This window comes from Siphateles boraxobius, unplaced genomic scaffold (genome assembly GCF_051911475.1).
Source record: "Siphateles boraxobius isolate OS27281-9 unplaced genomic scaffold, OSU_SipBor_1 83, whole genome shotgun sequence".
Taxonomy (NCBI): domain Eukaryota; kingdom Metazoa; phylum Chordata; class Actinopteri; order Cypriniformes; family Leuciscidae; genus Siphateles; species Siphateles boraxobius.
The window spans coordinates 340,477-358,414 of NW_027509212.1; the positions used below are offsets into that span (position 1 = coordinate 340,477).

General features: G+C 41.7%; 1 protein-coding gene across 10 annotated transcripts in view; it reads right to left on the bottom strand.

Moving 5' to 3' along the window:
* Positions 1–17,938, bottom strand: part of LOC143730867 (dedicator of cytokinesis protein 9) — a 136,636-nt gene that overhangs the window by 52,362 nt on the left and 66,336 nt on the right. For all 10 annotated transcript variants that reach the window (XM_077221446.1, XM_077221443.1, XM_077221439.1 and 7 more), the window contains exons 6-14: positions 10,988–11,083; positions 10,759–10,893; positions 8,112–8,286; positions 7,900–7,952; positions 6,944–7,018; positions 6,216–6,356; positions 5,540–5,713; positions 4,245–4,367; positions 3,906–3,988 (exon numbers count right to left, since the gene is read on the bottom strand). In XM_077221446.1, the coding sequence (XP_077077561.1) occupies positions 3,906–3,988; positions 4,245–4,367; positions 5,540–5,713; positions 6,216–6,356; positions 6,944–7,018; positions 7,900–7,952; positions 8,112–8,286; positions 10,759–10,893; positions 10,988–11,083 (1,055 nt within the window). The remainder of the gene's footprint in view (positions 1–3,905; positions 3,989–4,244; positions 4,368–5,539; positions 5,714–6,215; positions 6,357–6,943; positions 7,019–7,899; positions 7,953–8,111; positions 8,287–10,758; positions 10,894–10,987; positions 11,084–17,938) is intronic.

The window sequence follows — 17,938 nt, forward strand, 5'->3', positions numbered from 1 at the left end:
TGGACGGTTCTCCTTTGGAGCTCCCGGTCAGGAGGGATCTACTCTCCCAGGCGGGGGGCACGATACTTCACCCCCGCCCAGAATTGTGGAAACTGTGGGCTTGGCCTCTGAGGGGGCCCAGCTCATAGACTCCGGTCTCTCAACCGAGGTTGTTGAGACCATTCTTAACTCCAGAGCTCCATCCACGAGGAAGCTTTATGCCTTGAAGTGGAAACTTTTCACTTCTTGGTGTGGAGAACACCTGCAGGACCCAGTTAACTGCCCAGTGGGTGCAGTGCTGGAATTCCTGCAGGAGCGCTTCTCCACAGGGTTATCCCCCTCCACACTAAAGGTGTATGTGGCGGCACTAGCTGCTTACCACGTCCCTTTCAGTGGAGTTTCTCTTGGGAGACACCCGCTTATAACTCGTTTCCTCCGTGGCACTTTGAGGCTGAGGCCAGCAGTTCGTACGAGGGTGCCGACTTGGGATCTGGCCATTGTATTAGAAGGTCTTTCCCTAGCTCCTTTTGAACCTATCGAAGAAGTTCCCGAGAAGTTTCTCACTTTTAAGACTATCTTTTTGCTTGCTATCTCTTCACTAAAAAGAATCGGAGATTTGCAGGCTCTGTCGGTTTCACCCTCGTGCCTGGAATTTGCACCTGGCATGGTTAAAGCTTTTCTGCATCCTAGACCAGGTTACGTTCCTAAGGTTCCTACTAATATTGTTAGACCTACGGTTCTGCAGGCTTTCTGTCCTCCTCCATTTATGTCATCGGACCAGGAGAAACTTAATTCACTCTGCCCTGTTAGGGCATTAGACGCTTATGTCCACAGAGCTGCCCTGTGGAGGAAATCAGAACAACTTTTTGTATGTTTCGGGCCACCCAGGAAAGGGTGTCCGGCGTCTAAACAGAGAATGAGCAAGTGGGTGGTTGAGGCTATCTCACTTGCTTATGAGTCGGCTGGCCAGCCTTCACCTTTGGTTGTCCGAGCTCACTCTACCAGGAGTATGGCTGCTTCTAAAGCTCTTTTGTCGGGGGTTTCCCTGAGTGATGTTTGTGATGCGGCTGGATGGTCTTCACCGCATACTTTTATTAAGTTCTATGACCTAGACTTAAGCTCTACCCCTGGGGCACAGGTGCTCTCGTCCTCTGTGCGCTAGTCTCACATGACGGTCATTTGGTCCTATGGCGACGTGGGTATTCGCGTTCCCGCAGCGTTTGACGCAGCTCGAAGTTCCCTTGAAAGGGAACGTCTCGGTTACGTATGTAACCCTAGTTCCCTGATAGGGAACGAGACGCTGCGTCGCTCCGCCATACTCCCGGCACTCCCGTTAGCGCTTCCTTCAAGCCTATCAGAAGCTAATGCGCTTGTGTTTTTGGGGTGCTTTATAGTTTCCTGGTCGATGACGTCACCCGCCTATGACGTTTCATCTCTCCATTGGGCTGATTCCATACGTGCTTCATGACGCACAACGCAGGGGCGTTCCCGCAGCGTTTGACGCAGCGTCTCGTTCCCTATCAGGGAACTAGGGTTACATACGTAACCGAGACGTTTGTCGCCACCTACTGGTGTAACGATGTAACGATACAATCAAGTTTCTTTCAAAAGATGATTTGCTCTATTTTGATCGGTACCGTAGACATCAGTTTTTATATCCGAACTATAAACTTTTAATCGTGCAGCATTGCTGTGTTTATTATAAAATATATATTTTTAGGAATTGTGACATTTGTGACCCGTCACAGAAACCAGGGACACAAGTCGGCAGCACAACTTTCGAGCAAAATGAGAAAGAAGAGTTTTTTTTCAAAATTGGTGATTTTCAATTTTTTGGAGAATCTGTTAATTGAAATCACGAAGAAGCCTCTCCATGTTTGAGATAGCAGTATTGGTATATTTAAAAGCTTACATTTTGAGGTTGAAATCGGCTTGTTTTCGGAGATTCTAGCATGCAGTAGGGGCGTGGCGTGTCATTGTCTGTGTGTATTTCCATACTGAATAACCCGGCGCTTTTGCCCCCGCCCTCCAAGTCAACCACATGGCTACTTATTATGCTGTGCTCTGGCCAGCTCTCTCTGATATCAAAATTCAATGAAGATGGATGCCGCAAAGATTGTCGCAGACGAGATGAACCGTCTGGCAGTTACACCGAAAATGTTTTCGCCGCACTTCGTGGGCTCGGGAAACTGAACCGGAGGTATGGGCGCAGCGCGCTCGCCCTCAGTGCTTCAATACGGCGGCTCGGCTCGCTGACAGCGGTGGCTGGCTGTTTCATATGTGACGGAGAATCGAAATAGAGGATGCAGTTAAGACCTTTGCTGCTGCGATGAAGGCCTGCCGTGCGTGTTTCTGAAATGTAAGTTAAGCTTCATTTGCTCTTTAGTCGTTATTTAAGATGCTGAACCTGCTGATGATATAATGTGCTTGCGGACATTTCATTTGTGTGTGTATACGCACATAAGAAAGTGGTGTAAAGAGATTTGCAACAGTAATTTGAGGAGGTGAAATGTGATTATTTGGAAAATTGCAGAAATGACTGCTTAAAGAAAAATGCCAGCAGGCATTTGCCTCCTACATAAACTTTAATATTGTTGACATTTTGGGCACACGAGCGTTGCGTACTATTTGCGCTATAGATATGTAGGCCTATGGCTTATTGGTCTTTGTTTGTTGTTGTTGGTTTTGCGTTATATGTATATGGCATATTGGTCTTTGTGTGTTGTTGCTGGTTTTGCGTTATACTGTATGTATATGGCATATTGGCCTTTGTGTGTTGTTGCTGGTTTTGCGTTATATGCAGGCTATATGGCATATTGGTCTTTGTGTGTTGTTGCTGGTTTTGCGTTATATGTATATGGCATATTGGTCTTTATGTGTTGTTGCTGGTTTCGCGTTATATGCAGGCTATATGGCATTATTGGTCTTTGTGTGTTGTTGCTGGTACGTTGCAAATAGAGGGGCAGCACAATTGTTTTTCGCCTAGTGCGGCAGAAGTGCACTCATTCGAAGTGTAAAAAAAGCTGTAAAGCACATGGAGGAGCTTTACAGGGGGTATGGCTTATCTAAATGAGATGTAAATGAGCCCTATTGTCACCCCCAGCAGCAGAGACAGGTGAGAACTGCACAATCTTTAGCTCGTTTTCTCCTCTTTGAGCTTTTTTAAGTGCCTACTTTAAAATGGCCACAACTTCTCCAAATATTATCAGATTTCCACATGTTACACATCGTTGGAAAGCTTGGATATTACACTCTCAGAATCTATGAATAACTCAAAATGCCCCAGAACCGACTTGTGTCCCTAGTTTCCGTGACTGGTCACATTTGTCACAATGTTTTCTAAAACCTAACGATAGATTTGTGTGAAGAAAACAATATTTTAAACCATAAACAATTGCTTTCGATCAACTGTCATGCGCACATTCATGCGCAAGAATAAAAATTAGTATTTTCTCACGTGCGCCTATCACTTCAGAAGACATTGATTCATCCACTGGGGTCGTATGGGTTTCAGTCGTGTTCACGGTGTGTGGGTTTTAAAGCATTAAATGTTGGGATAAGAGAATTTCATATGAGGCAAACTGTCCCTTTAAGCAAATTCCTGTCAAGATGCATTTTTTTAACTAACTCCAGAACAACTAATAGTGTGATGTATATTCACACATGTACTAAACATTACAAATGTACCGTACTTTATTTAATTACACTAGTCTACTGAGATTTGGGGGTGGTGCGGATAATGTCACAATGTAAACTAATCGTAATGGATTTAAAAAATAAGATTCGTAATTCTGTTAAATTTCGGGATGAAATATCACACTGCCGTTTATTTTTGTGCAATTGCTTTACTGATGCTGTTCAGTCCCAGTGAATCTCCAAACGTGTGTTTCCAGAGGTCGTTGTCATGCAGAGTGAGTGTGTCTCACCTGGCGGCCCATGCGAAGGGCATCCGGTACTGACCCAGCCGACCGCACGCCATCTTAGCGTTCTTCAGCACCTTCTGAGCGGCCTGAGGAGAGAGAGAGTGGAGGAGGAGGAGGAGTGCAGCTGTTATCAAGATCGCAGAACGCGCCTCACATTATTTATTTTGCTATAACACCCAGCATGAGTCTTTATATCCGAGAGCTTCACAAACACTTGCCAACATCTGCTTTTATACACATGTTTTGACTTTTCCAGAGGGCTAAGAATGACATCACACACAGACACACACTCACAGACACACACTGACACACACTGACACACACACACAGACACACCCTTACCTTAGCAGAGTCTGAATTCTTCATGTAAGGTTCAGCACAGTGTGTGATTCCGCCCTGTAAAACCTTCTCTATCCGTGCAACCAGGAAGATGTCCGGATGTGGACAGGTCACGGAAAACACTCCCTGCACACACACACACACACACACACACACACACACACACACACACACACACACACACACACACACACACACACACACACACACACACGTGAGTGAAAGACTTAAAGTAAAAGATCTTCAAAAACAAGCTTAGTAACGTGTAATGTACACTACCGTTTGCATTCAGTAATATTGTTTAAATTAAATGTAGGTCACATGATGGCTCACTTTAGACATCTAGTAACTATAAGCAGATATTAAGCAGACAGTTTAATAATACTCTAATGAGAGTTAGCTGATATTGTGTGTGTGTGTGTGCACGTGTGAGTGTGTGTGAGTGCGTGTGTGAGTGCGTGCGTGCGTGCGGTAGCGTGCTCGTGTGTATGTTCACGTGTGTGTGTGAGTGTGTGCGCGTGCGTGCGTGCTTGTGTGTGTGTGCACGTGTGTGAGTGAGTGTGTGTGTGTACGTGCTCGGGTGTGTGTGTACGTGTGTGAGAGAGTGTGTGTGAGTGTGAGTGTGTGCGCGCATGCGCATGTGTGTGTTTGTGAGTGTGTTTGTGTGAGAGTGAGTGTGTGTGTGTGTGTGCGTGCGTGTGTGTGTGTGCGAGTGTGTTTGTGTGAGAGTGAGTGAGTGTGTGTGCCTGTGTGTGTGCGTGTGAGTGAGAGTGTGTTTGTGTGAGAGTGAGTGTGTTTGTGTGAGAGTGATTGTGTTTGTGTGAGAGTGAGTGAGTGAGTGAGTGTGTGTGTGTTTGTGTGTGTGTGCGAGTGTGAGAGTGTTTGTGAGTTAGTGTGTGTGCGAGTGTGAGTGTTTTTGTGTGATAGTGAGTGTGTGTGTGTGCGTATGTGTGTGTTTTCGCGTTTGTGTGTGTGCGTGTGTGTGTGTTCGCGTGTGTTTTCCCGCGTGTGTGTGTTCGTGTGTGTGTGTGCCTGTATGTGTGTGTGTGTGTGTGTGTGTGTGTTCGCGTGTGTGTGTGTGTGTGTGTGTGTGTGTGCGTGCGTGTGTGTTCGCGTGTGTGTGTGTGTGTGTGTGTGTTCGCGTGTGTGTGTGTGTGCGTGTGTGTGTGTGTGTGTGCGTTCGCGTGTGTGTGTGTGTGTGTGTTCGCGTGTGTGTGTGTGTGTGTGCGTGCGTGTGTGTTCGCGTGTGTGTGTGTGTGCGCGTGTGTGTGTGCGTGTGTGTGTGCGTGTGTGCTCACCTGTCGAGGGAACTGAGCGCTGCTCTCCGCCTCTCCTCGAGGACTGTCTGGAGATCCTGGCGAGGACAGAAGCTCTTTCACTGACGGATGGTTCATGTCCACGTGGAAGTCTGACGAGATCTTACGACAGCTCTGAACATCAAACAATGACAGAGACACGAAGAACGGCTCCACCTGCCACACATACCAGCACACACACTCTCAGACGGTTATTGCGGAAAGGTATTGGCCGATATATGTTAATTTTCAATGTTATCATTATCGGCTAGATAAGAAAATTTGGCCGATATGTTAAAGCCGATAAATAATGCATTATTTCCTCAAGCAGAGGCACTTCAGATGCGCACTGTTCAACATGATGCTTTTGAATTGCTTGAAATATGATTGAAATCACTTCAAAAAAGGAAAATACAGTTCAGTGCAACATGAGCAGCGCAAGTCTGTCATATAAGCTACATAAAATGATAATGAGAAGATTATAATTGTGTGTTTGGGACATGGCTTTTAATGGTTCAGGCTCTCAAAAAATGTAAAAAAAATTGGATTCAGATTTTTTGGCCAATATATCGGTTATCGGCATTCAAATATAAGGAATTGACGTTTATCGGTATCGGCCAAACTGTTCACATCGGTGCGGGACGTGTGTAAAGGGACTGTGGTTAATAAGCTGAGGTACGTTAGTGGTCGGGCCCTCCTCGTTCTCCGCCACACAGCTCTGCAGGTTAAAGGACAGATCGTTGCAGACCACCAAGATCCGCTTCCCAAACTTCTCCTCGAAGGGCTTCACTTCCGGCTCCATCCCGGAGAAATCCAGTTTCTGCTCAGAGTGGGAGATGACATCATGAGTCTGGACATGTTTTATATTACAGCAGCGCTCAAAAGTTTGGGGTTGGGAAGATCTTTAAGGATTTTAAATAAAGTCATAAGGCTGCAATTATCTGATCAAAAATACAGTGATATTGTGAAATATTATTACGATGCAAAACAGCTGTTTTCTATGTGAATATATAGTAAAGTGTAATTTATTCCTGTGATCAAAGCTGAATTTTCAGCATCATTACTCCAGTCTTCAGTGTCACATGATCCTTAAGAAATCAGTATAATATGATGATCTGATGCTCAAGAAATATTTATGATTATTATCAGTGTTGAAAACAGTTGTGCTGCTTCATATTTGTGTTGAAACTGATTCATTAAATTTTTCAGGATTCTTTGATGAATAGAGTTCAAAAGAACAGCATTTATTTGACATAGAATCGTGGTGACATTATATATATCTTTGCTGTCACTTTTGATCAATATAATGCAATTTAATCCAAACTTCTGAAGGTTAGTCGACTTATTCAATGCTGTGATGATTGAGTGGATCTGGAAAAGTGTGTGTGAGTATCAGAGGCAGTTCACCTGCAAGTCTGCGTCCAGCGTGAAGAGTTTCAGCCGTGTCTCGTTTCTCATCTTGCTCTCGATGTCTCTGGCACTCTGGAGAACACACACATATCAGTGTTTCATCATTCACTTCCAGCTCAGATGAGGTTAGCATAGTACTACAGCAAAAAGAATGAAATATTAAGTCTAATACGTTCTATATTATCACATTTCTTAGTGATACGACAGTAAAGTATTATTATAACGGTACTGTGCGATGAGGTTTATATTACTCATCTGGGGGGAAAGGGTATTTGGCCCACAAAATGTGCAGACGATCTAGTGCGTATCTGTGTTTGAGCGTTGAGCAATATACCCAATTAGACATAACTGTTGATTTCTTAAATACAATGGCCAATCAGAGGAGATTAAAGGGATAGTTCACCCAAAAATGAAAATTCTGTCAGTATTTACTCATGTTGTTCAACCCCGTAAGACCTTCGTTCATCTTCGGGACACAAATTAAGATATTTATGATTAAATCTGAGAGCTGGATCACTCCTCCATAGGCTTCTAAGGGATTGAAACTTGCCAGCCTCGAAAAATTATAGCCTCGAAATAGTCCGAGTGACTACAGTGGCTCAATCTTAAGTTTATCAAGCGACGAGAATACTTTTTGTGCGCAAAAACAAACAAAAATAACGACTTTATTTCAACTATTCATTTCCTTCTCTGTGGGCCTCGAGTCAGTTAGCGTAGTGTGATAGCGTAGAGCTACGTCACACGTAGGCTCACTATTGGCCGACGCTGGTCATGTGTGTGATGCATGTGACGTACAACACAGGTAGCTCTACGCAAAAAAGTATTCTCGTCACTGAGGGAGGGAGAGTAAATACTGACAGAATTTTCATTTTTGGGTGAACTTTCCCTTAAAGTCAGAATCCACTCGAGCTGGAGTTTTGATTTCTGTGTTCATTCACTGAAGTGTGACTGACCTGAAAACTGTCCAAACTGCTAGAAGAGTGATCGCTTTTCCCCTGTTCATCATCTACAACAGAGATAGCCAGGAGAATGTCATTACACCACAGCAACTCTGTCTTGTCATTGTGTGTACAGTCACTCCCACGTGTGGTCTGGGAGTGTGTTTAGCTCAGGACTGTGGGTAAAATGAACAGATGACTAAGGGTTGAGTATAATAAACACACACCGTCGTGTAAGTCCCCGTTCCTCTTGTCCTGCATGGCGAGCTCAAAGCTGCTGTTGAGGATCCGGTTGAGTGTGCCGATCCAGTCGTCCATCTCACTCTCAGAGTCGGCGGCCAGAACATAACCACTCTTATCCTGCATCTTCAGCTCGAACGCAAACCTGCGCACACGGTTGTTCTGCACCAGAAGAAACACTAATCTCAACACATATAAACACATACAACACACACTGTACATATGAAGTGCGTTCTGGAGCCTCAGACACTGCTGTGGTGTGAGTGAGCGGGTCGGAGCGTGTTAAGGGTTTTCTGTTAATAAAAGTTAATAACTAATGATCGTTGCAACAGAAGTGAATCGATCAAAACTAACTTTAGCTAGACAATAACTTTATTCTAGTTACTTCAAGTAAACAATCTGTTACTTTAATTTCCTATTATCACTGTAAAGCTGCTTTGAAACAATCTATATGGTAAAAAGTAGGGATGCACCGATACCATTTATCAGAATCGATACCAAAAATCCTGAGTATCGACCGATACCAATCCGATACCAGCGAAGTTTTATTTTAAATCAAGTAGAATTTCTATAACTCTGTGTGTTGAACAGATAATCACTCTTTTGTGTGTTAACCGCAATCTACATAATACAGACAACCTCATTATAAAGAAAAACAACAAATCAAAAAAATATATAGCTGGACAATAACTTTATTCTAGAGCTGCTGTAAAAGCCAGAACAATCTGTTACTTTGATCTCCTATTATCTCTGTAAAGCTGCTTTGAAACAGTCCATATTGTTAAAAGCGCTTTATAAATGAAGGAGACTTGACAAAAAGCGATCGAAATTAACTCGCACCTGCCGATGGCGAGTGAACTGAGACATTTAGATGATCATTCGTATAACTTTAACCATTTAAAACAATCCTAGAAGCCGAGTGAAAAACAGGATTTCCATACGGAGGCCGACAGATTGCAGGTTTTATACTGGGGTTAAGTGTCTTTATAGGGATGGGTTTCAAAACATAAGCGCAGGGGCATTTGGTCAGGAAAAGACAACAGTAGAGAAATGCCGGAGTCCAGCGCTTGAGCTCTGAGCGGTGGGATTTCAGACAGAGAGAATGTGCTGAGATCACATCAACACCATACACTCCTTTACTGGGACTCACGTGTTTATGAGTGGGATATGAATGGATGATTGGATTGTATGAAAACATGTTCACGTCCAAAGCCAAAAGAAATGAAAGAAGTTCTATTTTGCATAAAGAAAATGAAGCCTATTTTTAGGCTATTATTTTAGCATTTTTACATTATTTTCATGACAATTAAGCACATTTATCAAAAGCTAATATTTTTATGTTCATTAATCTGAAGGATGACTCCCAGGATTAGTTTTAAAAAAAAATGTTTAATTAAAATTAGCTTAAACTCAGAACACCACAATGATGTGATGTATGCATATGCACTTACATTTAAATATGAGATAAAATACATTTTATAAACATATTTTGGGGTAATGTAATTACACACTCTCCTATTTTTTCCTGTATGACCCAGTGCTCTGCGGAGGCGAGGGGTGTGTCAGAGGTCAGAGGTCAGGGGGCTAATTTAGCGGATACAGCTCATTACAGATAATGACGAAGCGACGCATGAAGGGTGTGACGTTGGTGTGTTGACTGTACCTATGAGGGATTTTGGCCACAGGCTCCAGAAAATTCCTCGCTAAAATAGCTCGGGGGGCCGGTGTGGGTGTAGCGCTTTATTTTGGGAGTGTATGTGGAAATTCAGTCCCAGAGAGAATGCTTATCAATTATCAAAACACAGGGAGGAGAGCACTTTCATCCCTCTCTCTCGCTTTTCTGTGCCTCCCATAATGCTCAGCTCTCCTTTCTACTGTATAAACAGTTCTGTTTCGAAGTACACTTTAAAAATGACTTATTACAGAAATAATATATTTTTAAAGAATGTACTGAAAAATGCTAAATTAATGTAATGTTTTAAGACACTCAATTGCATATTAACCGCAATTAAGGTATTATAGTTTAAATTGATATTAAATGTAATTATCTGAACTTTTTTTTACCAACTTAAAGGACTTGAGTACATCTTTATATGTAATTTCATAATTACTTCTACTGACTTTGAAATATGGTTAAAGTTACAGATGAATGTTCTGACAAACATTTTTGATAAAATAAAATACAAGTTTGAATAGAAATTACATTAAAGTATGTCATGTATTTAATGATATTTATAATTGCACATTTGTAGTGATAAAGTTCCAATTTAGTACATTTTAATTATAGTAACTTTAAATGTAATATTGAATAACACACTATATATACAATTATAATCACATGTTTAGAAACTTGTTTAGTGTCCTCTCTTGAAGGGCACTTATTTTTATATAATATAATATAATATTATCCGCAAGCACAGTTTTGAAGTACACTACAAGTGGATATTTAATATAATTAAGCACACAAAAATGTCATGATTTAGTTGTTCATGAGTATTTTTCAGCCTCACTAATCCTCAGAACTAAACAGGCTGTACCTTTAAGACTTCTATATGAAACGAGTTCACAGTTGTGACATTAATACGATGAGTGTGTCTGAACAGAAAGGAGGAACATGTGAGTTAGTCTACACACCTGCACCACCCCCATACAGGAGTCCAGGAAGATGGTTCCTTTGGGCTCTTTGTTGATCTTCTCATCCTTGTAGAAGTTGAGATTATATGACCCGTCGCCCAACTGCGTCAGGTGGAAATACCTTCTTTTAAAAGACTGAGTGAAAAAAGAAGAGTGCAAATGAGACATGAAAAGTAAACAAGTGCACCGTCATAACATAGACATGATCTTCCGAAGTGAGGAATCTCACCCTCATGGTGACGCTGATGGCGCTGTTCACATTGCCTTTATGTAGCCAGCCCTGTTTGATGAGACCACCCTTCTGAGAGCCAAGTGAGGCCGTGTCCTGCACACACGCACACACACACACACACACACACACACACACACACACACACACACACACACACACACACACACACACACACACACACACACACAAGATAGTTTTGTGATGACAGTCCAAAGCTTGTATGTTTAATCGTGCAGATTGAACAAAGTGGGAGTCAGATTATGGAGAAAGAACAGAATCCAGACCCACAACTGAGCAGAACCTCAGATAAACCCGATTCGCAGAACACCACAGAACACACGTTTAACCCTCTGATGTTCTTCGGGTCTTTTTAACCCGCAAATGACTTTTGCAGATTTTTTTTAAAATGTCCAAATGTCACGAAACTTTGTACAGCTCTCAACCCTTTCTAGTACTCAATATATAATATAACTGTACATATCTGTTCTGTTACAGTTAGTAACTGAAGTGTAGATTACATTTGTACAATTATATGAAAAAAGAAGATTGAAATAAATGATAAACTCTAAAAATTCAACTTTTATCTTTTTCAGGTTTGATTCTAATCACAAAGTAACATTATTGAAAAAAAAATGTTCAATAAAAAAAATGCTAAACTTTGACAAAGTCATTTTTATTGTTAGAATTGTGATTTCATAATATTTAGATATGAATCGAACTGGAAAAAACTTGTGAAAAGATATATTTTAGTTAGTCAAATAGCATGTAGTGGAGCTCTATAGCCAGTCCTTCCAGAAAAACGCGGAATTGTTTTGTGATTGTTGCGGGCAAAAATCCTTGATTATGCGGCCCGTTTTCTTAAAAAAATGCGATGGAATTTGCTGGATATTTATGCAATTTTATGCGATGAAATTGCAGGAACTTGCAAAAATTGCGGGAACTTGCAAAAATTGCGGGAACTTGCAAACACGGCGGTTTGATGAGAAAGACAAAAAAAAGTGATCCCCCCAACACCCTGTTCTCACTAGGCTACTACCTTTATGTAAAGAGTCGTTTCTTATTACTTCCTATGATAAGCAAGCATACTACATCACAGAAAGTGCTGGAATATTTCATTTCTCATCTTGTTTTATTTCAGACTTAAATAAAAACATCAAACTTACAAAACATTGATGAGTCAAACAAGTTCTGTAGCTTTACAAAAGGAATATGCTACAACTTCTGTAAAAATGAATAAATAAAATAAAAAAATAAAGTGTTCTCCTGTTTTACAGCTTTTCGATGATGTTCACGTCGCGTAATTACATCACTTCGTAACGTTACCATGGCAACAGGGGGAAATGGCCGCTCTTGTGTGAAGCAAACGCAACATTTTTCAACTTTCTGCTAAGATATATGTGACTTTTTTGCAACGAAAATGCGGGGATTATGAAATCATGCAAGCCCCGCATATTTTGCGTGGAAATCTGCAATTTATGCGGCGAAAGTGCGGTGTATTTGAAAAAATGCGGGACTCCCACATTAATATGCGGACTTTGGCTGATTATGCACTAAATCATGCGATCGCATAATCGCGTTTTCTGGAGGGACTGTATATCCATCTAGTAGCTAAAATGATAATTTTTTACTTCTTTTAATACTACATTTCGAAAATATGGGCAAAAATTTTACACTAAACCATGTAAAATTATCCATGTTATCCCCATAAATTAACATTTAGAAATGTTGGTCTTTTATAAAGTGAATTTTACATAAAAAGCTGTTTTTGTATAAAAACCCATTTAAAAAGAACGATTTAATTTATTTATATAAATTTAAAATATATCATAAATCCTCCAAAAACTGCACAAATGTTGAGTAAAAACATTAATAAACAGAGTAAATTTACATTTGAAAAAAAAAAAAATATATATATATATATATTATTCCGTTACAAAATGACATGTTATTGCCTGAGGTCTCTGGAGCCCCCGAAGGACACTAGTGTCAGCCCAAATGAAGAAGATCAGAGGATGATGACCACATCCGGAGAACTGCATGCTATGAATTTCATTTAACAAGTTGGAAATCTTAATTTGTATGAAAACATGATTTATTTGTACTTTTTTAAATGAGCGTGAAGGCCCACCCATGACTCTTCCTATAAATGTAACCCTCATTGGGACATAAGCAGTGCCAAAGGTACACATTTATATGAATTTGCCAAAGCGTACAGCATAAAATAGTTATGAATTGCCATGAGACTGTGTTGGTAAGTCCTGCTAAGAAACAAAATTTACAATATTTGAGAAAAGATGTATTAAAAAGGTGAAATTATCAGAAAATCTGTTGTGTACTCTTAAGGCCTGTTTACACCAAGGGTGATAACTATACCGATAACAATAAAGATAAAGATATACTGTAGGCCTAGGCTAGTTCTAACATTTTTCTAAATATAAAAGGATAGCCAAATCCACACCACAACTATGATAACGACACAGAGAAACAATATCGCTGGAATCACTTTCAGAACGTACTCGGTTACTAACGTAATCTCGGTTCTCTCTAGAGAGGGAACGAGTACTGCGTAATATCTTACGCTATGGGGAAAACCTCTTTTCCACGAGATATTGAAGCCAATTGGCTGACCTGTGGCAGCAGCAGCAGCCTATCGAGAGAGGCCCCATTTACGTCACGTCCCGCCAGAATAGGCGTGGCCTTGGCCTATAAATAGGACTCGACAGGCTGATACAAACTGGTTTTCATCGCTGAAGCGAACCAGAGCTGTTGTATGCACGGCAAGATACGCAGTACTCGTTCCCTCTCTAGAGAGAACCGAGGTTACGTTAGTAACCGAGTACGTTCTCTTACGAGAGCATCTCTCGTACTGCGTAATATCTTACGCTATGGGGAACACAATGCAACACGCCGTGCGTACTGGGATCCGACACCAAAGTCCCAAGGGCAGTAGCCCGGGGCTCATATAGTGCATAATCATCATAGACTCACAGAGAGTCGGAGAAGAGAGGCTGCAAGCATCATTCCCCATGAAATAGCATCCCATAGGAGCTAGTTATGTTAACAGTGTTTCACGCAGACAGGGCGAACGTGTTCAGCCTGAACTGGGTAACAGTACGGGTTATTAAACACCCATGGAGCTGTTCTATCGATCAGTGAGCGATGCACGAGCAAAACTCAGCATCTGGGCCGGAGCAGCGTGGCAGATAGCACTGAATTATAGACCGACGGCAGCTTGGCCTGTAAGGCGGGAACCTCTAGGTTATAAAACCTTATAAATGTAGACGGCGAGGCCCAGCCCGCCGCCGTACAGATGTCTTGCAATGTAATCCCACTATACCATGCCCATGACGAGGCCACGCCTCTCGTGGAGTGCGCTCTGACACCCAAAGGACACTGCAGGCCCTTAGAATTGTAAGCCAGCGCTATGGCATCAACTATCCATCTGGATAGGCTCTGTTTTGATGCGGCCAGTCCCTTGGAGCGTCCGCCAAACAAAACGAAGAGCTGCTCGGTCTGTCTGAAGACAGAAAAGCGGGACACATAAGGGCGAAGGAGACTTGCATCCTCCTCATCATCATGAACCGGGAGGGCGCACAGCGAAATAACCTGGGCCCTGAATGGTGTGTTGAGGGATTTGGGCACGTACCCGTGCCTTGGTTTGAGTATGACTTTTGAGTCATTAGGCCGAAACTCCGTACATGACGCGCTTACTGAAAGCGCTTGTAAGTCCCCTATGCGCTTCACTGAAGCGAGAGCCATAAGAAACACAGTTTTGAAAGACAGATGTTTCATGTCTGACAAATGGATTGGCTCGAATGGGGCACCTTTAATGGTTTCCAAAACCGTAGAAAGGTCCCACACAGGGACTGAGGGGGGTCTGGGAGGATTCAGCCTCTGAGCTCCCCTGAGGAATCGCACGACCAGGTCATTTTTCCACAGTGACTGGCCAGACGTCGGTTTTGCAAACGCCGCTATGGCCGCCACGTATACTTTGAGCGTGGATGGGGTTCTGCCTATATCCAGTAGCTCCTGAAGGAAGGAGAGCACTTCCGTAACCCTGCAGTCTACGGGTGAAAAGCCCTGAGCTTGACACCAGGCAGAGAACATCAACCATTTCGATAGGCTCTAGCCTGCGTGATCGTGTTTAACACTCCCTCTGGGAGGTTAGCGGGTACCGTTGATGGCCCATGCATCTAGGGACCTTAAGTCCAGTCGAGGATGCCAAATCGAGCCTTTTGCCTGAGAGAGGAGGTCTCTCCTCACCGGTATAGGCCACGGGGGCAGTGCTGGTCAGCCGCATCAGGACTGGGAACCAAATCTGGCTCGTCCAGTGAAAGGATATAATGCCGGAAAGCGTAGCAGGTACGGCGGCTGAAGGCGGCGAGGTGAAGGCCAGCGGCTTCAGGCTCGAAGGCTCGTCCCGCAGAAGGCTTATAGTCAGACTCCGGATCCAGCGATGCAGTAGTGCTTCGCTGAAGAGATGAAAATCAGTTTGTATCAGCCTGTCGAGCGTATTTATAGGCCAAGGCCACGCCTATTCTGGCGCGACGTGACGTAAATGGGTGCGAAGCGCCCCCATTGGGTATCACGTCACGCAGGGCCTCTCTCGATAGGCTGCTGCTGTTGCCACAGGTCAGCCAATAGGCATGCGAGCCGCCTTGCCCATGTCTGCATGCTGTCGCAACACGTTTTACATTGATTCAAAATTAAGGATAATTTTTGGCTTCAATATCTCGTGGAAAAGAGGTTTTCCCCATAGCGTAAGATATTACGCAGTACGAGAGATACTCTCGTAAGAGAACGATTTTTTTCCAGCTGATGAACTAATAAAAACACTGACAGCCAATCAGAATTAATCCTGCTTTTAAAGCGGCAGATGAAATAACTTTATGGTCTGCTGATATGAATGGTGATATAACGATAGTTATAACGTTATAGCTATCATTCTTGCTGTGAACGGGCCTTTATGTCTTTCAGTCGTGAAATGGTGCTGAAAAACCCTTCAAGAACAATACAAGGTTAAACTTTGTACAATGGGTCAGTTTGTCTCTGAATCACCAGTTAAACACTCCTTAACGCTGTACTCTTGACACTCTGCAGACACACACACACACACACACACCACCCAGATGAAAAGCTTGTGCTGTGATTGTGTGTGTGTGTGTGTGTGTGTGTGTGTGGGCAGAGGAGTAGACCTCACAGAACACACAGTATCTGAGCTGATATCAGAACACAGACGTCAACAGTCTGGGCTGTAAATGTGAACATGTTTTGATTAGGATTATTCGACTCATATAGTCTGATATAGTGACAATATGGAGCTCAGACTCAAGGAGAAAACACACACATTTTATGCAGAGGCTCAAACTGAGAAAGCTTTAAATCAATGAGTTTTGTATGACTGTAGAGTGACTGTCTGCATAAAATGCATTTTCAGAATTCAGTCATCACTTTATATCTGCCAATAATTATAATATTTAAATAAATGCTTAGTTTTGTGATCAAAGCTCTGTAGTTTTAAAACATATAATGCAATACAATATAATTATGATTGAAAGATATAAACAAATAAACCTTCCTCAAAAGCCTGATGATCATATTTGAGACTATGAACATGATTTTATGAAAGTCGGTAAAGTTTTCACAGGAAAAGTGAACCACGAGCTGACGGTGGACGTTAATATTTAGTTTATATGTATGTTTCAACTAACTTTGGTGCAACATAAACATATTTAGTATCGCGTACGTATGTTGTAAGTTAGTGACACTGGGTATAAGACTTGGGTCTTTCCTTCAAGTCCGTGGAATTATTTTTTTACAATGATTTACTATGATTTTTATCATTCACATAAACTTGTTATCATTTAATACTTGTGGTTAAGGGTTTGTTAACATTACTTTAAATATGAGCACTTGCAATAGTGAAAGTGACATGTGAAGGTCAAATATGGTAACTCATATTCATATTTCTCCTCTGCATGTAACCCATCCAGGATAGTGCCAAGACTGTGTATGCAAACATCAGCAACCATCACTAAGAAATGTTAAAGTTTGTGCAAACAGTGATGTAAAACTTTGATGTGGCGAGCTGTTATGATTGGCTGTGCCGTTGGATGGCCATCAGCGATTGGCTGTGTGTTTACTGTGATGCCAAAACACTCAACTTTCTATAAACACGAGAAATCAGTCAGCAACCAAATTACACAAATGAGTCCATTTATAGTACGACCAAAACTGTGCACAACACACCGTTATATTGAGCTCCTCAAGCCTACGAGCTGAGATATACCAGTCTGATGTCCTGCACACATATGGGCTAAAATAAGAAACATGACTCAAACTTCAGTGGGAAGCTGATTAGTAGAATTAAATATGTGGGATGTATTCATGGAAAGATGAATTGTCATGTCATTCTGGGAAAAACAGGATCCACTGGTACGACTTACATATTATCCTATACCGTATAGTATGGCATTAGTGTCGGTGCATCTCATATCATAGCATGTTTAAAATATTAAAAGAAAAAGGCCAAATGATATTTTGACTTAAAAAAAAAACTTTATGACAAAATGTTTTGTTTTTAAACAAATTGTATGTTTATTACTATAACCAGATGTGTTTATCCTCAAATAATAGCGTATAATTTTGAAAAATACTATAACAAAAACATCAGTAGGCCATTTGTAATTTAAAAAATGTAAGCCTAGTAGCCTATTAATTGTCCCTATTTGAAATGCAATAACAAAAATATCAGTATTCACACTGGTGTGTAGGGAAAAAGTAATTAATATAGGCTATAATAAAATGACTGGTGTCTGGGACCTCATTGAAAATCCATTTTTTGGTCAGCCAGGGGATCATAAATAAAATTAGCTAATGTAATCTGATCGTTTGGCGCTCTAGCGATTAATAAACATGTGTTTATTAACAGAATAATGCGTCTTGCGG